The sequence below is a fragment of the Peromyscus maniculatus genome, chromosome 12, assembly GCF_049852395.1.
Source record: "Peromyscus maniculatus bairdii isolate BWxNUB_F1_BW_parent chromosome 12, HU_Pman_BW_mat_3.1, whole genome shotgun sequence".
Taxonomy (NCBI): Eukaryota; Metazoa; Chordata; class Mammalia; order Rodentia; family Cricetidae; genus Peromyscus; species Peromyscus maniculatus.
In genome coordinates, this window is record NC_134863.1 from 34,637,329 (window position 1) to 34,661,344 (window position 24,016).

Sequence of the window (24,016 nt, forward strand, 5' to 3'; positions counted from 1 at the left end):
TATATAGCATTCCACTCATCGTAAGAACATTTTTGTTATTTACAACATAAAAATTGAGTCCTATCATGAAATGAACATAGAGACTAAATCTGATATTGCTTTTTGTAAACAATACCAGCTTTATCTTAATAATCTTATAATGTACATATCTATCAAATTGGATATTAAAGTAATTAATCTCATAACATTATTTATAACAAAATGCATTATATATTATCTATTAACAATGAATTAGTGTTGAGTATCAGCCTATCATGACGACAGTACAATCAGCCCATCTCAGCATTGGCTAAATACGCATATTTTATGGACAGAAAGACCCAGAAACCATGCAAAAGGGTTTCCACACATAGGGCCAGTCCTTCGATTTTTGTTCTTTATCTCTGTTTTTCAGGTAACGGTACAGACAGGATTTAATAAGATTGTATCAACTTTATAGTCACTTTCAGTTTATGGGAAGTGGCACTGTTTTCCCATTTATGGTAATGAAATGAAATTTACTTTTTTGTTTTATTATTATTACTATTACTATTATTATTGTTATTAAGAGATTTTTCTATTCATTTTACATACCAACCAAAGATTCCCCCCCAGCCTTCCCCTTCAACCCGACCCATTCCCACCTCCTCCAAGGCAAGGTCTCCCATGGGGAGTCAGCAGAGCCTGGCACACTCAGCTGAGTCAGGTCCAAGCCCCTCCACCCTGCACCAAGGCTGTGCAAAGTGTCCCACTATAGGCACTAGGCTCCAAAAAGCTGGCTCATGTACCAGGGACAAGTCCCAATCCCACTGCCTGGGCAAGCCTTAAATAGTTCAAGCCAAATGACTGTCTTGCCTATCCAGAGGGCCTAGTCTAGTACCATGGGGGCTCTTCACCTATTGGTCCACAGTTCATGCAGTTCCACTAGTTTGGCTGGCCATCTCTGTACATTTTCCATCATGATCTTGACGTCCCTTGCTCATAGAATCCCTCTTCTCTCTCATCAATTGGACTCCTGGAGCTCGGCCTGGAGCCCAGCTGTGGATCTCTGCAATTACTTCCATAAGTCATTGGATGAAAGCTCTATGATGACAGTTAGGGTATTCAGCCATCTGATCACCAGAGATCACCAGTTCAGGCACCCTCTCAACTATTGCCAATAGTCTAAGGTGCAGTCATCCTTGTAGATTCCTGGGAACCTCCCTAGCACCCTGTTTCTCCCCATTCCCATGATGTCTCCCTCTATTGTGGTATCTCTTTCCTTGCTTTCCCACTCTGTCCCTGTTCTAGCTTGAACCTCCCCTGTTCCCTTATGTTCTCATGCCCCATCCCTTGCCTTCCATTACACCCTCACCCTCAGTTTGCTCATGTAGATTTCATCCATTTCTGAATTGCTGAGTGATCTATGCAAAGGTGGGTCCTAGGATCTTCCCTGCTAGCTAGCCTCCCTGGAGCTGTGGGTTGCAGTCTGGTTATCCTTTGCTTTACATCTTGTATCCACTTATGAGTGAGTACATACCATGTTTGTCCTTCTGAGTCTGGGTTACCTCACTCAGGATGATATTTTCTAGGTCCATCCATTTGCCTGCAATTTCATGACGTCATTGTTTTTCTCTGCTGAGTAGTACTCCATTGTGTGTATGTACCACATTTTCTTAATCCATATTTCAGTTGAGGGGTATCTAGGTTGTTTCCAGGCTCTAGCTACTGTGAATAATGCTGCTATGAATATAGTTGAGCATGTGTCCTTGTGGTATGATTGAGCATTCCTTGGGTATGTGCCCAAGAGTCATACCTTATCTCTTAAATTTATGTTTAAGATTGCTTAGCAAAACTCAGTTTAGAAATTTCTCTGAGCATTTAACAAAAACTCTATCTTAACAAGTTAATCCCTCTCTAAATGCAAGGTATTAGTTACCTCTGTGCCTGATATGAGGTAAGCACACAATGATTTTGCCTATTACATTCAGAGTAATAGAAAAGTTTTTCTGGAAACTGAGGGTCACTTTTCCTAGGGAGTGGCATCTTTGGTAGTCGCATCATGCAAAGCAAATTTAACAGAAAGATCTCTGAGAAACATATGTGTCCGTGATTTTACATATACTTCATCCTTAACAAAATCTTACACTTAACCATTTTACATTTAAACATATTCTTAGAAAAAGAAACCCACAGCAATAATAAAATGAAAGTTTGTTTTTTTGTTTTTAATGTACCTCATTTAATGGACTCAGGCTTGGTCACCTCTGTTTATCAAGACAACATCATGGAGCAATTATATTTAGATATTTTACATGTTGATTCCCAAATGTATTTAAAACCATGCATTTTTATTAACATACAAAACCATTTTATGCTCTCTTGCCTTCTGTTCCTCTTGACTACTCAGGGGAAAATAACAAATGTAAAATTTAATTTTTTAAGAATCTCTTTTGGAAGAAAATTCTTATCAAAATCTCTGTAGTCAATACAAAATTGTGTAACTGAACAAAACTTTCATCTTAAGATTTAATGAATGCGATTTTTTACAAATATAAACTGTACTTTAAATATATTTACCATCCCTCTGAAGAACTTAGAAGACTAGATGTCTCTTTTCCCCCTTTAATTGAAAATAGATTTTTTTCCCCTTACATAACATATCCTGATTACAGTTTCCTTTCCATCTACTCCTCCCAGTTCCTTCCCACTGCTCTCCCTTGCCATCCATATCCACTGTGGTTCTGTCTCTCATTAGAACATCAATGGGAATAATAATATAAAACAAAAACCAGTACATCGGAATAGGACAAACAAGCAAACAGGAGGAAAAGAACCCAAGAAAACGCACAAGAAACAGATATGGACACAGAGAAATAGTGTGCACTCCTGGGGAACCCATAAAAACACTAACCTGGAAATCACAATATATACTCAGAGGACCTGTAAAATAGAGTGTCTATATTAAAGTAAAAATTAAAATTAAGATTAAAAAAATTTTTAAAGAAAAGCCTTGACATGACATTGATGTGACGTAGGGGTCTTTTCTAACCAGCTATAATTCTATCTAATAAAACCTCAAGAAACATGCTTTGGTCTCATTTAAGCTCTTTGGCAAAACTTGGGGGTGGAACTGCAGAAATTCGTTTCTGTGGCTCCATCAAGAATTCCATCTTGATCTCGGAGAGGACTCTGAAGATAGCTGAGGCCACTCCAGAAGCAACATGGAGCTGCAGCCCATCCTCAGATTCCCAGTGCACTGACACCCAAAGAGAGCAGAAGATGTAGCTCACTGGTGAAGCGCTTGCCTGGCATGCACAAGGCCTTGGGTTCAATCCCCACAACAACAACAACAACAACAACAACAAAAAAAAAAAAAAAAAAAAAAAAGACATGAAGAGCGCCATATAAACCAAAGACAGGACTGCAAGCTTTTACCAGGACCTCCAAAAGCCCTTGCCTTTACCAATCCCTCAATATACATTGATAGGTAGCCAATGCCCACACCAACAGGAAAGAGGGGAAAGACCCCAGCAGCTCAGAGTCCTCCACACTCCAGTTGTATGGGGGTGAGCAGCAGGTGTTCTTCCTTGATGGCTGAACCCAAAACTGTTACCAGACACTCAAGTCCATAGCTCACCACTGCAGGTTCCCTCTATTCCACAGGAAATTGGAAAATAGAAATTGGTAAAGGAAAATGGAATGATTTACAGTTTGACCAAACCAGGCACAGAATGAACTAAACTTCTCTCCTCCGTGCCTGTGACAGTCTTGCAAAGGACGAGGTAAAATTGAGAAGACATGTAGATTTAGCTGTGATGTGCATTAATTGGTCCTTTTCTGGCAAAAGGGTGACTGAGCCCCACATGGACTCTCTTGTCTCACAGCATGGATGGTCTGTTACATTTTAATAAGTTGCATGTGCTTCTACCTGGGGATCCCATCAACATGAGTGAAAATTATATTGTATTATAATAATATTATTATATTATTATTTTCATTAAGCTCATATTGAGCATCTTCCTTCATTCATGAATATCACCATCATTCCTTGGCATAGAAATCACAGATATTTACATTTCTAAATTACATCATGGTTGTTGCAAACATCTTGAAATACTAAGTGATAACATTTGTAATCCTTTGTACCTTTTACTTGGCGCATTTAAAAACATTCTGAGATGATCCCAGTCCTTGAGGGAGACCTTGATCTGGAGGAGGTGGGAATGGGGGGTGGGCTGGGGGGAAGGGGAGGGGGGCAGGAAGGAAGAGAACAAGGGAATCTGTGGCTATTATGTAGAACTGAATAGTACTGTAAAATAAAAAATAAAATAAAATATAATTTAAAAAAAAAACATTCTGAGAAAGAGAACATGAACCCAAAGAGATTTCTGGAATAAACAATGCCTAAAGAGCCAGGCCTGGTAGCTTATGCCTTTAATCCCAGCACTCAAGAAGCAGAGGGTGGCAGATCTGTGTTGAAGACCAGCCTGGTTGGTCTACATAGTGAGTTCCAGGATAGCCAACATTACATAGTAAGATCCTGTCTCTAAAGACCAACCAATCAGGTGGGCGGCAGTGGCGCTTGTCTTTAATTCCAGAACTTAGGAGGCAGAGCCAGGTGGATCTCTGTGAGTTCAAGGCCAGCCTGGTCTACAGAGCGAGATCCAGGACAGGTACCAAACCACATGGAGAAACCCTGTCTTGAAAAAAAAAAAAAAGAAAAAAAAAAACCCACCAATCAACCTAACTAGAGGTAAAATGGTCAGGACTATTTTGCATAAAGTTTATTAAAATATTGACTTCTTCATTTTTTGAGGAAAAGAAACAAAGAGTTACAACAGACCTGACTTGTAACCTTGAACAACATCCAAAACTTGGACTAAATAATAGCAGTAGACAAACTCTCCTTGTGAGGCAGAGAGCTCTAATTTGAATTTGAATATATAAGAAATTGAACTGATTTTCACAATCAGTAAATGAGGGATCCTATGATAGGTGTCTTTATTGCCTCCTGAACTGTGGCAAAATTGATAAAAACAAATTTTTTTTTGCCATTTTCCCAATATTCATTAATTCATTTTCCCAATATTCATCCTTAGCCTGGAGTGGTGGTGCAAATGCCTTTAATGCCAGCACTCAAGAAACATAAGCAAGGCAGATCTTTGTGAGTTTGAGGCCAGCCTGGTCTATGCAGTTCCAGGCCAGCCAGGGATACATAGTAAGGCAGTGTGAAGTGTTTGGTCAGTACATTTTAAAAACCCAAACTGCTTCCTTCATTATCTACTGACCTTAGTTCTAAAAGCCTAAGTATCCATTTCCTTGCTTTAGCATGCCAAATGGCCATCAGACAAATATACCTACTTTTATAAAAAAATCCAAAAAAAAAAAAAAATCAAAACTAGTACATACCAAAACATAAACCTCAGAGAACTTAGTTGTTCTCATGTGATAGGCATAGATCAAATCCAAAGTGTACCCATCAAGACTCCCAGGATCTTGTGTCCTGGAATAATTGGACCAGAGGCCCATGGGTAGGGACAGAAATAGAGACTTTTTATTAAGAAAAAGAAAAATACTCCCCAGAATGGGAGTGGGCCAAGGGACCAGGAAAGGCCCAAGGCTCAAAGTTCCTGGGCCAAAGAGAGTCTCCATCCTCTCTAGCACATTTATACAACCCCCAGCCTCTCTGGCAATTAGGAATGGCAGGGTTTTTCAAATGTACACTGTTTTGTTATGTGTAGAACACAGTTGGAGGCATTTCTAATCTTCACTTGTCTCTGGAACTTCCCATCCTCCTCCCTCACTTCCCCCTCATCCTCAGAACCTTGGTCCCTGTCTTAGTTAGGTTTTCATTGCTATGAAGAGACACCATGACCACAACAACTCTTATAAAGGAAAGTATTGGTGAAATTAAGGCCACTCCATGTAGTTAAAAGGGAGGTTTATTTTGTGGGGTAACTTACAAGTGAAGGGATAGGTAACAGGGTCTGGGAAAGGTGTGGCGTAGTCCAGCGGTGTTCTCTGGAGAACTCTGCTCGGTCTACCTCCAGCGTCCAGGGTCCAGGAACCAAGAGAGCCGGCGCATCCAGATCTCGGGTCTTCAGGGTCCTCTCTCGGCAGCCTTGTAGGCGTGACAGTTACCGAAGCCTCAATGGGGGTTGGAACTTCCAGGTCAAAGCTGGAATGGCTACCCACTACAGGAAAACATTTGTTTGGGGCGGCTCACTTACAGTTTCAGAGGTTCAGTCCATTATCATCATGGCGGGGAGCATGGCGGCATGCAGGCAGACACGGTGCTGGAACTGAGAGTGCTACATCTTGCAGCCAAGAGGCAGTTGACTGACTGACACACTAAGGGAAGCTTGAGCAAAAGGGACCTCAAAGCCCGTCCCCACAGTGACACACTTCCTCCAATGAGGCCACACCTACTAAGAGTGCCACTCCCTTTGGGGGCCATTTTCTTACAAACTACCACAGTCCCCAGACTCTTTTCTGAAGAGCTCAAGAATGATACCTATTTTTCTGTAACTTCCATGCTAATGAGGGGTGTAATGCCTGCCAACGAGGGGCCGCAAAGTTCTCTTCCTATTTCACCTATCGGTTGTAAAGAAGGCTTTGGAGCTTTGGTGTAGGAGTTGGCTTGAATCCCTGTATCATAATGAGTTAAGTTTAAAACCGTCATATCCTAGGAGACAGGAATTTTACTTATGCTTAAAAAAAATGCAAGAATCTGGGCTAGAAACAAACAAACAAACAAACAAAAGAATAGTGAGACCATGTTTCAAAGAAACAAACAAACAGACAAAAAAGAATGCTGAAAGAAAACTGAGGATGTGACTCAGCAGTTCAGTACTTGTCTAGCCTTCATGGGGACCTGGGCTCATTCCCAACACCACAAAAAAGGAAATGAATAAACCGTGGTGTACACCTGTAACCCCAGCGCTAAGGAAGGTGAGGCAGGAAGGCCAGTCTGAACCACATGGGGAAATCCTGCCTTAAAAACTAATGTTTATAGAGCCCTGTCTTAGGGATACCCCCCCCCCCAGACCAATCCTTCCAAACCTCCCAGGCCGTAAGAGTAATCACTTGAGGGACTTATTATTTGGAGTGAGGCCTGTGAGTCATTTGTTTAATCTGGTTAGGTGATTGTTTAGGTGATTTGGGGACTGCCACTTATAATCAGTAAGTTTGGGAAATGCTGTCTTGGCCTGGGTCTGCTCGAAATCAATAGCCAACTTCAGTACCTGAAGATGCTGTCTTGTCTCCCCCCCACCCCCCCACCCCGTATTGCTACAGGGAATTAGCTATGTCATTAACAAGTGAGAGTAACACCACCTGGCTGCCTATAATTCTGAAGTGAGTTATTCATCAGAATTTAGGGGGAAAAATGTCTCTAAAGAGCCTTAAATCAATCAGATTTTTTAAAATTCTGCTTTAATTTCAAAAATTACTTCGCCTTTTATGACCTCTCAGCACTCTGTGTTTATCTCTCCGTCAGCACTTGCCACATTTCATCAGTTATTTTCTTAGGCTCTCTGGTTCAGGTGCTCAGTTCTTCCACACCCATTCACACATTACTCTCCTCCCAACTCACACAGGCACTGTCTTCAGAGACCCTGGGAACAAAACCAGGTTAAATCCATTTCAACACACCCATTCATGCCACGTATCAAGCATGTGAGCCGTTGATGAAACAGTGACTTTCTGGGTCAACAGATAGACCAAGGTCAAAACTCCTCCCTCTAATGCTAGTAGGGTGGAATTGAACTGTGTGCTCCTGGGAAATGCTGTGCCAAGGTGGGAGTCTTTGAGGACAGGAGTAGTCACAGTTGACAGAAGAGGTTAAAAATCTAGCTCTAGCCGGGCGGTGGTGGCGCACGCCTTTAATCCCAGCACTCAGGAGGCAGAGGCAGGCGGATCTCTGCGAGTTCGAGGCCAGCCTGGGCTACCAAGTGAGTTCCAGGAAAGGGGCAAAGCTACACAGAGAAACCCTGTCTCGAAAAACCAAAAAAAAGAAAAAAGAAAGAAAAAAAAAATCTAGCTCTTTTCCATAGCTGGCTGTTCTTAAGTAAATAACCGCCAACCCCACCCCCTACCCCAAGTCTCCATTTCCCTGCAGAGTATCATAGTTGCCTGACTGAGTTGTTCTGAAATGATGTGAGCTGGTTACTTATCATAGTATTAGCACTTCTGATTTTCATCCTTTACTGTTATTTATACAGTGTGGAAGACTGTAGTATAAACAGTCACATATGATATATATATATATATATATATATATATATATATATATAGTGTGTGTGTGTGTGTGTGTGTGTGTGTGTGTGTGTGTGTGTGTGTCCTATCAGTTACAGACTTATTTTAATGAGTGAGCTCCCAGAAAAGTTAAGTGATGGCATCTTAGTGGGAATCACTTCAATCAGCTAATCAGGTTGTTTTCTTCTTGGCACTCGGCTGAGATCAAGGAGAGAATGGGATTTCTGATGGCAGGTTCTGGAAAAGGGAAACATGGAGGAGAAATGGGGTCTTGTGAGTTCGACAAGAAGGCACTGAGTCCTCCTTGCACTCAGGGTCCCACACAGCAGCCCGCGGTGTCTTTTCCATTGCTGTCTGGCAATCCTGGGATAGAGGCCGTCAGAACGGTGCCTGATCCCCAGACAAGAGCCTTCCCTGATTTTCCTTTTCCTTTGTGTCCACTCACTTCTTTCCTTTCCACGAGCTTCTCCTCCCCGTGTGGTTCTCTATAGCATCTAACGTCCCATCTGCCTCTGCCAACCTTGAGACCTCCGACAGCAGGCTTGACCTCTCTCGGATTGCTTCCTGTGTAATGAAGTTATTAATAGTCCCCTCAGTGCCAAAACAACAACTCGACTTTAAAGAAAATAATAGAAGTCCTTTATTCTGAGACAAATGTGAGTGGCGATTTGGTTTGTGCCGTAGAAAGAGTAGTGTAAACTTTTCTAGCCAGAGAAGAGACAAAGTCAAAAACACAACAGGGGAGAGAGAACTTTGATCGGGACGCGAGCTAGGTGAGCTATGGAGGAGGAAGATCTCTTCCATAGTTTCAGATGTGAAGTTATAACATTTTAAGCTCTAGGGTTGCGGACGCTGGATGTCTGCTGACGTGAGCAATGCACTCCAAGAGGTTTATCCAATAGTCTTGAGAACTTTCGGCCAGAGACAATGGTTAAAAGTAAAAGCAAGGATATGTGTGTGTGGAAAGAGAGAGAGAGAGAGAAATACTCAGCAGTTAAGAGCACTGACTGCTCTTCCAAAGGATCCGGGTTCAGTTCTCAGCACCCACATGGTGGCTCACAACCATCTGTAACTACAGTTCCAGAGGATCCAGTGCCCTCTTCTGGCTTCCATGGGCATCACAAATATGTAGTGTAGATATATACAAGCAAACACTCAGATACATAATTTTTTTTTTTCTGAGGCAGAGTTTCTCTGTGTAGCTTTGCGCCTTTCCTGGAACTTGCTCTGTAGCCCAGACTGGCCTCAAACTCACAGAGATCTGCCTGCCTCTGCCTCTTGAGTGCTGGGATTAAATCCACCACCACCCAGCTTTTTTAAGAAATAAGGTAAATGGGTATTTTTCTACAGGCACTAAGCCTACATACCTCTCCACCTGTGACATTCCATCCCTCAATAATCCCAATCTTCTACTCAACCAAGGTCGAACAACAGAATAGAGGCCAAAGCTCGTGGGACCTTTAAGATAGACGGGGCTTCTGCAGACACCTCCAGCCTCCCAGGGGATGATATCAGCACTAAGAGGCCATGCATGTCTGCAAAGTGCTTTGCAGGACACCAGGCACTTAGCAAGCATTCAATAAATGGCTTTTAGGATGTCAGAGACCACTCAATCTTGACGGAGGTATTTGCATGCCTAACCCCTGCTCTAGGAGGCCCAGAGCAGCAGTGAACAAGTAAATGTCTCTGCCATTATCGAGTTGGTTAAGTAACAGTCATTTAATCTCCTATCAAATTATACACTCCTCAAAAAAAAAAGCTGTAATAGTACATATAGTAAAAAAAACCAAAGTCAGTTTTTGAAATCTGAAATTTCAAAGGTGTAGAAATTCCTGGAATGGGCCATGTGGGTAGACGATACAAGTAGGAGAAATTTTCAATAAATGGTAGTTTGTATTAACTGTACTAGGCACTCATACTGATCTCTCATTAGTATATATGGTGAGATGGTTCATTAGGTAAAGGTGGTTTGCCCCATAAGCCTGGCAACCCAAGTTCAATGCCTGGAACCCACGTAAAAGTGAAGGGAGAGAAACTGACTCCGTTAAGTTTTCTTCTGATTTCTACACTCATGCCATGGCACGCATGCCCATGTACATCATGCTCACATACTCACATATGATAGTAATAATAATAATGATAATAATAATAATAATAAAGAATGCCTTCTTTCCCCAGTTATCACATAAGTCTTCAAGGATTCACCCTGTAATACATTTTGCAAAGTCTGTTAACATACATACTGTGCCTTCCTTCTGTAGACTATTACAGCTTCACAAGTACTTGTTTGGTAAATACATGAATGAAAGAATGAATGAATGAGCCACCACGAAGCGCTCAGGTCGACTGCAGTCCTAACTATTCTCTCTTCTTTAAACTTCCCACAACACACAGACTCACTCACAGTTATATGAAAAAAAAAAATAGGTTTTCCCCAAATCAAAACTCTGGTTGCATGGTAGATCTATGTTGAATGAAATTAGGAACACAAAATTCAGTTGAGGGGGGGGAAGCTTTCATACCATGCAATTGTCCTGTGTAATCAAAATCATCTATCACTGCTGACTCTCTAGAGTCACTGTGTGATGACTGTGTAGATCAGAATCCATAAACCCCCCTTCTAAGATGTCTGTTCTCAGCATCCCTATAAACTGATGTTAGGCCTTTATTTATACAGAGCCGAGTGATCTAACTAAAAGAAAGTAAATCCAGAACCAAGTGAACAAATATGATTATTTCACTTGCTTTAGCTTTTCATGCTTGCTTTTAAACAAAGCGTCTTTGGTCAAAATAACCTGAAGATGATTATACAGAGATTAAATGGGAGGCTGAGAGGGAAATGAACTCCAGGAGAAGTTATTGGAGAGGAAGGATGGACCCTTCAGGTCTTACTTTACTGGCATTGACACAGGAAGTCTCAAAAGGGTCTCAGATGAGGACCAGACAGAACAGCACCTCCTTTACTCAACATTGCCCAACATCTGCTGGGTCTGTCTGTTTCCCTTCCTTCTCTTAGATAGACACCAAGCCTGCTCCAAAAAGACACTTAAAACCACATCAACAGCCAGTGACACCAACTCTCATTGCGAGCCGTGATCCCCCAGAATGGCAGCCCACATACCTCAGAGCCTGGAAGTGGCAGTGTATGGACTTTCAAAAAGTAGCATTGTCCCTGATACAGCTTGCTTACTTAACTAGGTTATAGAAACCTGCAAAAATAAAACAGCAATATGCTCCCATATAAATCAATTCACCTAAATCCCTGGTGCTTTCTGTGTTCCTCACAGGGAGCTATGAAGGTTGATTTCTTGTGCACAGGCTGCAGGTCACAGCTAGCCTCATCTAGGTGAGGGCCATGCCTGCTTTCCTCTGAACCTCTGGGCCCAGCCTGCTCCCATCTCTTAGAGGTTTGGGACACAGCATTGGTGGTCAAAGGCAGTCACACTAATTAGTCTTGTTTTCATAGATGTCTTATGATGTTTCCAAGCTTTACAACCTGAAGCCACAGAGATTTTTGCTTTGGAGTCATGTTTTATGTAAAATGTGTTCTTAGCTTATTTCCTGAGCACATGGTGAGCTCTCTACTGGGCAGAGGGCTTCAGAGAGGCAATTTTGGCACAAGGCACACATTGGGCAGCTACCCAAACTCTTTTTACTAACAGCTGTGCATCTATGGGCTAAGATGTATCTATGCACATACCACTTAACTACAAGGAGCACCCCTGAGATTGAACCTCAAGTTTGATTGCCAAACCTTGGTACAACTGGGGTGTGCTTATTTTAAGACGAATGTCCATGAGCTCAGATCCTGGGACTCTGAGTCACTAGATCTATGGGGTATTCAGAAATTTACGTCTTTAATGAATATCCCACTGTGAACCACTCTGAGAATCCCTTCACTAATTAATCTTGAAGATCTCTCCTAGCATTAGCACTCTACTATTCTGTCCCTTCCTTAGCAATCAATCCCAGACATCCTGGCACACCCTCTGTGCCTGTCAGCCCTCTGGTACTGATGGCACCCACCACGGGGAGCCAAGAAGGTGCATTGGCATCCGTGAGGAGCAGCTTATGGGAGGCAAGAGAGCTGACTGGGTTATTGTCCCTTCCTGGGAAAACACTAACACCCTTCTTGTCTCCAATGCCCAGGTGACAGGTGGAGTCTGGAATTTCAGCCGCATTTGCTGTGATGTTTTTGTCACCCTGGATGTCATGATGTGTACAGCCAGCATCCTGAACCTCTGTGCCATCAGCATAGACAGGTAGGGCTGGGAGTCCCCTTCCAGGCTTAGGAGTCAGATGGCCCTAAAGGGGTACAGAAGAAACTCACTTGAGATATTCGGGTCACTTCCAAGGGAACTCACCACTGCCATGTTTTCTTTTATTGTTTTTTCTTTTAAAATATGGTTTGCACATGAGGGAAAAAAAAAACTTGTGACAGGAAATAATTGCCCTATGCAGTTTATTAGACTTTTCTCTCTTCCAGCCAATCTACTCTTGCTCCCCCCCCCCCCCCATGATCTTGGGTTTGCTTTCCCGTTATCCTTATGGGCTTTTGTGATTCCTAACTGGAAGAAAAGGGCAGAGAATGGAAAAAGACATACAGTAGGTTGATGAGTTGGTAAGAAATCCTATAGTTGGTTTTATTGCTGATAAAGGCTCAGGAGGTCTCAGAGAGAGACAGAGCGGATTGAGATCTCTAGCCAATGTTTCCAAGTTCTTGTTACCTTCAGAGAAAGAATTCAGAAGAAACAAACAAAGGAATTGGGAGGAAGTTTTATTTCAGGGCAAAAGCAGACAATCAAGATGAAGTGTTGCACCTACTACATTGTATAATTAATTTACAATAATGGTTGGGGGGGGAGTGTGGACTTTTCAAGAGAATCATGCTGCCTGGGGTCTAGGATAGCATCTTAGGGGAGAACTCTAAAGGGGGGCAGGGGGATATTATGGAGTCAAAGTTGGCAAACAGGTTTGTCCCAAATTGTTTGGTTCCATTTTCTGTTCTTATGTGGGGCTTTGGGATATGTTGAGATATCAGATGCATGATGGGAACTGGAGACTTTACAGGGTTAATGATATGGAGGTATTATCATAACAAAGCTAAGTTAAGCGGTCTCAGTTGGCCATGTTGGTCTCAGACAGTTATGAAGTATCTTGTTCTACACTGTTTGCAGGCTCCTGTGTGGTCCTGCATCAACCTCCAGCTACTAAGCATTTGGCCTCTTCTTTTGTTTTCACTGTTATCCTCGCCTACCTCACTCTGTTTGTTTTTGTTTGTTTGTTTGGTTGGTTGGTTGATTGGCTGGCTGGCTGGCTAGTTGATTGGTTGGTTGGTTGGTTTTGATAAGGAGAGGGAAGGGAGAAAGGAAGAGGGGAAGGGAGACAAGCATAGATGTATTTCCAAGGAGAGAGAGAAGAAGGATGAAGAAGAAAAGCAAGTTTAGAAAGCACGTAATCTGCACCTGTCCCTTACAAAGTCTTTAAAAAGCAAGTAGGGACTAGAGATATGGCTCAGTTGGTAAGAGCGCTCTCTGCCCTTTCAGAAGACAGGAGTTCAGTTCCCAGCACCTACACTGGGTAGATCACACAGTCTGTAATTCCAGGTTCAGGGAAATCTGATGCCCTCTTCTGGTTCTCACACACACACACACACACACACACACACACACACACACACACACACACACACGAATCTTTGTTAAAAGGATAAGAAAGTAAATTATATTTTCTAAATTTGCTTTTTGGTTGTTGGAATGGATTTCTGCAATTCTGGCCTTACTCTGTCTGTGTTCCGCCCAGGCCACATACCCTGTTCTGGGCCCCTCTGTTCCTCAGTCCTCTTTTTCCCCTCTTCTTACTCTCTCTTCCCCACCACCGGAGTTTTAGGCTTACAACAAGACGTTCTGAGCTGAGGGGGGGTCCCTGCAGGTGTCACAGCAGGCAGGGACATGAACCACAAAGAGGTGAAAAGGAAAACTCAGTTCAGCTTGACATCATCCAACTTTAGAGAGTCTGATGCCAGGCAGTTTATTGCCAGCATATTTAAACACAATAGAATTTGGGGGGAAAGTTTCCTGATGTAACGCAATCCCCAGTGCACAAGAAAGCATAATTACATCAAAACTCAACTCAGGGCATGTGCCATTTCTTCCAAGAAGACAGGTCCTGGAGATATGTTACTTGTACTAGATTAAGGGCCTAGGGAAGGGTCTGGCCTGGTCTCTGTCATACAGATAGCATAGAGGTCACTTGGGCTGTTAGCCACCTCTGGTCCTGGTTGCGGAAGCTTGGGGAAGTCCTTGGCTATATAGATAATCTAAGGGTCATTCAGACTGCCGTTTACTGAGAATTTACCGTGTTGAGCTAAGCTTGGCTATGCATTAATTCATTTCATCTTAACAACTCCAAGGAGCTGTTATTACCTTCACTTCCTCATACCTAGATAACCTGTTAGAGTCCTACAGCTAGAATGAGGCCGTGATTCACGTCTACATGACTCAAAATGAACCCCCTTAGGCTTAGTTGTGAACCTCACCAGGCCTCCAGCTGTACCCCCTCTTTCCTTCCTTAATTCTCTTTTTTTCCTTTCTTTCTTTCTTTCTTTCTTTCTTTCTTTCTTTCTTTCTTTCTTTCTTTCTTTTTTTTTTTGAGACAGAGTTTCTCTGTGTAACAGCCCTAACTGTCCTGGAACTCACTCTGTAGACCAGGCTGGTCCCGAACTCACAGCAATCTGCCTGCCTCTGCCTCCCAAGTGCTGGGATTAAAGTCATTCATGTGCTGCCGCTGCCGCCACCGCCACCACCACCACTACCCACCCTTAATTCTAAACAGCAAAGCATCTTCACTAATAATCTCTCTCTGGTGCCATCTCTATTCTTAAATCCTGGATTTTCTTAGACGTGGGTCTTCTACCTACCACCTTCAACCAATATACACTTACCAACTCAATTTTCATGATTCCCCCCCCCCCCAATTTGCCTCCATTCTTCCTTTCTTGAGGTTCCCATGACCTCTCACTCATCTTCCACAACTATCTGCTTGGCCCTTCAAACCCTCTGAAGAACTCCCCAGAAGTACAGCTCCAATTTCACCGCCCAACTCAATACCACCTGCCGGTGTCTCCTTGGTCTATACAAGGATTCACTAAGGCCACACCCACTCTCAAATAATCTGCAATTCACTGTTTTCTTTTCTTATTTTTATTTATTTATTTTTAATCTATTTTTATGTGACTGTGGCTTTGCCTGCATGGGTATCTGTGTGCCATGTTCATGCAGTGTCCCAGGAGGCCAAAAGAGGGCACCAAAACCCTTGGGACTGGGGTTACAAATGGCTGTGAGCCACCATGTGGGAGCTTTGAATTGAGCACTGGTTCTCTGGAAGAATAGCCAGCGCTCTTAACCACTGAATCAGCTCTCTGGCCCTTTTTTTCTTTTCTTTTCTTTCTTTCTTCTTTTTTTTTTTAAACTAATTTTTGTTTATTCTCAGAAATGTTCACACATGTATAAAACATATCCCTCACTCCCACCTCCAATTCCCCCAGGATACGCCTATCACATCTTCCCAACGTTATGTCATCCTTTGACAATTATTTTAACTCACTGGGTCCAGTCAGTGCTACCCATATGCCCGTGGACACGAGGTAATCCACTGGGTTATGGAGAACTCACCAGTGGGCACGTTCCTAAAGCCAAATTACTTCCCCTCTCTCAATTGCCAGTAAGAGTGGGACCTCAGAAGGTCCTTCTCCCTCCACGCTGGAATTTTTAACTGACTTGTGTTATAAATTGCCCTGATCCTAGAGTGGTTAGTACTCTGCATTGTGGCCACAGCAACCTTGGTTGGAATCCGAGTCACGACACCAATGTCGTAATTTAAAAACGGCGGACTGGGGCAGACAGATACACCATGCGACAGGGCTCACCTGGAGGTTTATTGGAAGAGTGGGGGAGAAGACGGGGTGGGGGGGGGAGAAAGGGGGTGCAGAGCGGCCTTTGGAGATAAGAGGTAGTGGAAGAGGGAAAGAGGGTGGGAAAGAGAGAGAGAAAGCCGTCAGGGGCTGGGGAGAGGGAAGGTGGGCAGTCCACCTTATATGAGGGGACACAGCGCATGTGCACAGAGACCATGTAGCAATGAGCGCATGACATTGTCAGGACCCAGAACAGGCCAAAGTATTGCCTGCGCACTGGCCAGCGCATGCGCCACAGGGGTGACGCAGCCTGCCAGGTCCCCAAGGACCGGCAAGTGTAATGCCTGAATGTTAACAACTAGATCATAAGCAAATCTTGTGGGAGTAAATGATACACCTTTGAGTTCCTGTGTGCAACAGCTACACCAGGTCCAGGGGAAAGCCTTTCCCAGCACGCCTCAAGTCCTCCAGCTCTTCCATTCTCTCTGCCTCCTCCTCTCCAATGTTCTCTGAGCCTTGGGGTAGGAAAGGGGGTTACTATAGACGTCCCACCTACAGCTACGCACTCATAGTCATTTATTACCAGCACTTTACACAGGAATGGGTCTCTGCATTAACCACTACTTCTCTGACCAAGGTTGGAAGCAGCACCAATCTATGGATACAAACATGCATCTTTAGAAGGTAGTTTGACAACATGACCATTTAGAAGAACAACGTTAAGGTGGGCTTAGTGGTACATGCCTTTAATCCCAGCACTTGGGAGGGAGAGGCCAGCCTGGCCTTCGTAGTGAAGACGCCTATCTGTGGGAGGAACACTGGCTACTTGAAATCAGGGACCATTGCGTTCAGCTTAGTATTCTTGCTGGTATTCAAGAGGCATGGTAGGGAAAACCAGAAGTCATGGTACCGAGGCCCAATATAAATGTTCAGGCTAGGCTGGTAAAGAGGGTAGTAAGGCGAACCCAATAGTATCAATATTTGTATCAATAGTCTCTACAACATGAACTAAATGTCCAGAAATTAGGCAGCAGACTTGAATGTTAGAGCTAAAAATATTATAAAAACTATCACTTTATTTTTTAACATTTCTATGGAAAAAGAATCCACATAGTGTACAATTAATCCACTAAAAGTATACCAAAAAGTATTAAATTGTATACAAATCATAGGTTTGCCTTACTAAGCTGAACTCAAAGGTCCCTGGCTTGGGGTAGTCAGTGTTCTGCCCACAAATGGGCATCTTCATGGACATGAGAGGGTGGGAGAGGGTTTTAACTTCAGAGTAAGACAAGACAGAAAGAAAGATGGGAAATTAAGGGGACACAGAGAGTGTCCCCCTCATTCTTGAATCTGGTTGAAGTCTCAGCACCTCTGAGTCAAGAATTTGGCACAACTTTGCCATGAAGATTGCCTACTTAGAACAACACCATGAAGATTGCTCAATCAGGGTTTCTATCATCATCATAAGACACCAGGACCAAAAGCAACTTGGAGAGAAAAGGTTACACTTCCAGGTAACAGTTCATCACTGGGGGAAGTCAGAGCAGGAACTCAAACAAGGCAGGGGTCATGGGGCAGGAACTGAAGCAGAGCCATGGAGGATGATGCTGCTGCTGGTCCACTCCTGGACTGCTCAGCCTGCTTTCTTTTCCTTTCTTTAAAAAATGCTTTTTGGGGGCTGGAAAGATGGCTTAGTGGTTAAGGGCACTGACTGCTCTTCCTAAAGGACCTGGGTTCAAATCCCAGCCCCCACATGGCAGCTAACAACTGTCTGTAACTCAAAGATCTGACCTGCAGGCAAAACACCAATGCATATAAAATGAAAAATAAATAAATTTTTAAAAAAATTGGTGTATAAAAGAAAAAATATTTTTGTTTATTAAATTATTTTTACAATTTTATTAATTAATTCTCTTGTTTAGTGTATGTGTGTGTGTGCGCGCGCGCGCGCGCGCACGCGCGTGCGCAACTCAAATGGAGAGCAGTTGGTTGTCTCTTTCCTCCATGTGAGTCCTGAAGAATGAACTCAGGTTGTTAGACTTGGCAGCAAGTCCCTTTACCCACTGAGCCATCTTGCCAGCCCCCTCCACCCCCCCCCCCTTTTTTTTCTTTTTCTTTCTTTCTTTTTCTTTTTTTTTTTTTTTTTTTGGTTTTTTGAGACAGGGTTTCTCTGTGTAGCTTTGGTGCCTGTCCTGGATCTCCCTATGTAGACCAGGCTGGCCTCGAACTCACAGAGATCAGCCTGGCTGTGCCTTCCAAGTGCTGGGATTAAAGGCGTGCGCCACCACCGCCCAGCGCCAGCCCTCTTTTTAAAAACAGGCTTTTAGAATTTTTTTTAATGCATATGGGTGTCTTGCCTGAATGTTTGCCTATTCACTGTATGTATGAAGTGCCCTCGAAGGCCAAAAAGGGAGTCAGACCTATCAGAACTGGAGTTATAGACACTTGGGAATGGCTATGCGGATGCTAGGAATTGAGCCCGAGTTCTATAAAAGAGCTCTCAGCATTCTCAACCACACCAGCCTTCCAAACCTGCTTTCTTACAGCACCCAGGAGCACCAGCCCAGGGTGGCAACACCCACAAGGTACCTGGGCCTCTCTCATCAATCACCCTGTAAGACAATCACCCCACAGATTTGCCTACAAGCCAATCTCAGGAAAGCATTTTCTCAATTCAGATTCCCTCTTCCCAGATATGTCTAAGTTGGTGTCAAGTTGACAAAAACCAGCCAGCACACCTACATAGAGATAATAATATTCCTTTTTTATGGTACTATGTCAAATAAGAATGCTAAAGTAATGATAAACTATGCTTAAACCCAAAGCCTATGGGACCTTTGAGATTAACCTTATTCTCTTTGCAGGATAACTGAGAATCTGTAAACAAGATCATAAATCTGTTTGCACTCAAGATACATTTCTTAACTCCCTTGTAACTTATTATTATAAGAATCCCTTTCACCCTCCTAACCTATTGTATTAGTTACTTCTCTTGTTGCTATGGCAAAGTACCAGACAAGAACAACTTGAGGAAGGGTTTGGTTTTGGTTCCCAATCTGCAGGTACAGTCTATCATGTCAGAGAAGGCACCACAGCAGGAGCATGAGGTGACTAGTCACACTGCTCACACAATTAGGAAGTAAAAAGAGATGAATGCTGGCCCTCCACTCATTTCCTCTTGTTCCCCTGTTTTATTCACTCCAGTACCCCAGGTCATGGAGATAGCGCAACCCATACTCAACGTAAGTCTTCTCTCTTCAGTGAAACCTCTCTGGAAACACCTTCACTCACATATCCAAGGGTGTGTCTCCTAAGTGATTCTTAAACCAGCTCCGTTGACCATTGTCTTCTTTAGGGTTTCCATGGCTGTTAAGGAGCACCATGACCATGGCAACTCTTATAAAGGAAAGCATCTAACTGGAGCTGGCTTACAGTTCAGAGGTTTAGCCCATTCTCATCATGGCGGGAAGCATGGAGATATGCAGATAGACATGGTGCTGGAGAGGTGGCTGAGAATTCTACATCCAGATCAGCAGGCAGCAGGAAGAGAGAGTGACACTGGGCCTGGTGTGCGCATCTAAAACCTCAAAGCCTACCCCCAGTGACGTACTTCTTCCAACAAGGCCACACCTACTCCAACTAGGCCACTCCTATGAGGCTATGGGGAGTGTTTTTCATTCAAACCATCACAACCATGACTATTTGAATCAGTGTTTTTGTTTTTTCAGAACTTCTTACAATATATTTTGATCATATTCACTCCTACCCCTCCACCCACTTTCTCCCAGATCCATTCCCCACCTCCTCACCCCTTCCCAACTTCATATCCTATCCCTCCCTTTTCTTTTTAATAACCCTGTGAGTCTAGTTTGTGCTGTTTATACTAATTGGTGTGGGGTCATCCACTGGAGTGTGGGCAACCTACCAGAGGCCGTATCCTTTAAGAAAACTCTCCCTCCTTGGAAGCCATCAACTGCCAACTGCTCCTCAGTTAGGGGTGGGGTCTCATGAGCCCTTCCCTTCCATGCTAGAACATTGGCTGGACTTGATCTTGTGCAGGTCTTGTGCAGACAACCGTAGCTGCTGTGAGTTCATGAGTCATAGTCTCATCATGTTCAGAAAACATGGTTTCACTCCAGTCCTCTCTGACCTCTGACCTCTTATGATCTTTCTGCCCTTTCTTCTGCAATGATACTTGAGCCTTGGTGTTGAGAGGATCTAGAGGTCCCATTTGTCCTCACTTTTATTTGCTGTCCTTTGGCCAAATGTGAGTTTCTGAATTAACTATATCCACTACACAAAGAAACTTCTCTGGTGAGTTGTAAAGACTGCACTAATCTGTGAGCACAGAGGTATGAATTTAGAGGGCAGTTTGATACTATGTCTATTTAACAGAATAATAGTAGTAGGTTTACCCCGAGGGCCTCTGAGCTTCCCCACTGTGGGTCAGATTTACAGTACCAAGTATCCATTTCTTTCTGTGGAGCAGGTCTTAAATCTAATTAGAAAGCATTGGTTACCTCCATAACATAAATACCACTATTGTATCTATAGGCATATCTTGGCCATATCTGTCATTATTGTACTTTACAAAGTTAACGGCTAGGTAAGGATGTTGATGACTCCCCACTTCCACCCCCAGAAGCCCACATAGCATCTCTCTCTGTATTCTGAAAGGTAGCCATCAGGAAAAAAGTTTCCTGGTCACTACCAACTTGATTTCCCCATGTTCTGTGACCAAAAATATATAGTGTCTTCAGCAATAGGGTCTTACCACCAAGGGCACCAGGACACCCCTGATGAACAACTCAAGGGAGGTATCACATACCTATGACTTCTGAGATAAACATTAGCCTCTATGTAGGATAACTCCAATTAAACCTTTTTATATGAGCCAGGCATCGGTGGCACACACCTTTAAACCCAGCACTCGGGAGGCAGAGTCAGGTGGATCTCTGTGAGTTCAAGGCCAGCCTGGTCTACAGAGAGAGATCTAGGACAGGCACCAAAACTACTCAGAGAAACCTTGTCAAAAAAAAAAAAAGCAAAAACACCTTTTTTATATGTGAGTATGTATATGTAGATTCATAAATATGTATGTATATGAAGCTTGTAAAATAGTAGGTTTCCATATAGATTTTTGTATTAGTCAGGGTTCTCGGCAGTAGCAGAACTTATAGAATGAATTTCAAGATATATATAGAAAGGGAATTTGTTAGAATGATTTATAGGCTGTGGCCCAGCTAATCCAACAATAGCTAGCTATGAACACAAAGTCCAAGAATCCGGAAGTTAGTTGCTCAGTCCATGAGGCTGGATGTCTTGGCTGGTCGTCAGTAGATGCTGGAATCCCAAAGAAGGAGGCTCTAATGCCAATGAAGGAATGGACTTGCTAGCAAGGTGAGAGCAAGCAGGCAATGAGCAAAAGCTGCAGGCAATGAGCAAAAGCTTCCTTCTTCCTTGTCCTTATATAGGCTTCTGGCAGAAGGTGTGCCCCAGGTTAAAGGTGTGCTTTCCTGCTTCAAGATCTAGATTAGAAAAGGATCTTCCCTCTTCAAATTAAGTAAAAATCCTTCACAGGCGTGCCCTCCATTTTTGGAATTTATTTCATCCCAAACACAGTCAAATTGGCAAGCAAGAATTGATATCACACTTTTCAAACTTCCTTAGTGTTAGTGATCCTTCTTCACACCCCCTCCTCTGCGCTACCCTCTCTTCCTCTCTCCCTACTTAAATTTCCCTCCCCATTATTCCCCTCTTCTCCTTCATACCACCTGTGTTGCTAGCTGTGGTAATGCATTGTGGTAAGATATGCTGAAGACAGAGAGGCAGATGGATCAAGAGTTTGAGGCTAGCCTGGATGGTGAATATTAACCACATCTATGGTTTTTTTATTTATTACGTATACAGTGTTCTGTCTGCTTGCAGGCCAGAAGAGGGCACCAAATCTCTTTATAGATGGTGGTGAGCCACCATGTGGTGCTGGGAATTGAACTCAGGACCTCTGGAAAAGCAGTCAATGCTCTTAACCTCTGAGCCATCTCTCCAGCCTCCACATCTATGGTTTTATCTTACTGTCTTGTACTCCTCTCTAGTGTAGCCCAGAAACCACTATATGATTTCTTTACCAAAAGAGGAAAAGGGGAAAGGGGTTGCTTTTAAAACCTTTAAACAACGTAACTTCAGAAGCCATCCCAGCCATAGAAAGGCATTTACATGTGACTCCTGAGAAGTCCATCTCCATGTCTTGGGTGTATACTGCTCTTTCCCTAAATCTCTCCCCTCCCCTCATACCACTTTTTTTTCCCTGATAGACATCTACTCTGCTTCACACTGACTCCTCAAACTCTTTTCAGCAGCCAAGTCCAGAACCCAGGCTGCACCTGGGAGGAGGTCTCTGAGAGAACCCCTCAGGTTGCTGCAGGCTGCAGGCTGCAGGCTGCAGGGTGGAGCTGAATCACCTACTACCATCCACAAAATGAAGAAGAGTGTACAGAGTTCTAGAGAGGGTCTGGAACAGCCCTCCTTCCTTCCCCAGCTCCTGACCCTCCTCTCTGCCCCCATGAGAGTATGCCTATCCGTTCAACACACACGCATTCACACACAGAGGCTGGTGAGTGACCTACCTGTTCACACACACACACACACACACACACACACACACACACACACACACACACACACGATGAGTGAAGCCAAGAAGCTTGGGCTTTGAAGAAGGCAGTATGGGAACAGAATGCAGCTAGCGCTTTATTGGACTGAGTCAGCTAGAAGAGGGGGTCTTTTTTGCAATTTGCCTATCAGGCAAGCCCACCGTTCTCTAATTTGCCGAAGGGCATCATTTTACTGGCTACCGCCATATTAACACACACTTCACCTCTCACCACTTAAAACCCAAGCAATGAGAATGAACTTTGAATCGTCTTCTGTCTCATATAAGAAAGCTCCCAGAATGCACAGCACTCCCCTAAAAGCTGAAGGAAGAGCTGTGCCTCCAATCTCAATGGGGCAGGGGCTTACATTTCATAATGGACTGTCCCCAGCAAACCTCAAAACAGAGCTCCCCACCCCCACTCCAGGAATGAAAACGGGCTTCAGAAAAGCTGTCTCCATTCTCCTTCGCAGCAGTGTGCAATACGCAGCATTAAAATCTGTTCATGAGATGCCAGATAGCTGGTCAATTCATTAGAAATGCAGTTATTCACACAGACCTCTGGGCTTCACACAATGCCAGTCATCAGCCTGACAAACTTGACCAAATGGATTCAGTACTTTTTTGGTCATGAAGCCCTGGTCCATAATAGCAGGGTGGTAAGAGACAGGGGGAAAAAAAGAGAAAATGATAAAAGGGATTTTGAAAGCAAGTAATAAATACTATTGTCATTAGATTCTTAGGCTTGGCTCTGGATGCTTGGATTAAAGCCGCCTTTTTCCTTTTTAAAAATCAGAGTGGGGAGTCCTCAGAGCACAAGCCCCCACCCGACGGCCCCTGCGTCTTCCCAGCAGGTCAGTCCCCTCCCACCGTATCCTGGGTCAGTGCTAACTTAAGGAGGCCGCTGAGAACATGTCAGAAAAGGAGGACACAACCAAAGCGGTGAAAATTAGAGTCCTCCGAGAGGAGCCTCGGAATAATGCAACCAAATTCATTCACCAGAGAGTTCTTTAAGTGCCTCTCAAACGGCACCCATCACACAGGCTAGCCTCCGCGCCTTTGCTGGGAGCACAATAGGTACCAGATGAGTCACAGGCACCTTGGATTTTTAGTTTGCATCTAAATAAGCACTTTATATTTGCAAAGGGCTTCCCAGTCATTTGCAAAAAAGCTTTCTCCTTCAACAACTCCACCAGGGGAGTCCACGGAACTAAAGATTTATTGAGCCCCCT

The 24,016-nt window shown here is 43.5% G+C and overlaps 1 protein-coding gene across 1 annotated transcript in view; it reads left to right on the forward strand.

Annotated features, from left to right (window-relative positions):
• The window catches only part of Drd3 (dopamine receptor D3), a 70,903-nt gene that overhangs the window by 18,692 nt on the left and 28,195 nt on the right, over positions 1-24,016 (forward strand). Inside the window, exon 3 of the mRNA XM_006975753.4 lies at positions 12,367-12,479. Within this exon, the coding sequence (XP_006975815.2) occupies positions 12,367-12,479 (113 nt within the window). The remainder of the gene's footprint in view (positions 1-12,366; positions 12,480-24,016) is intronic.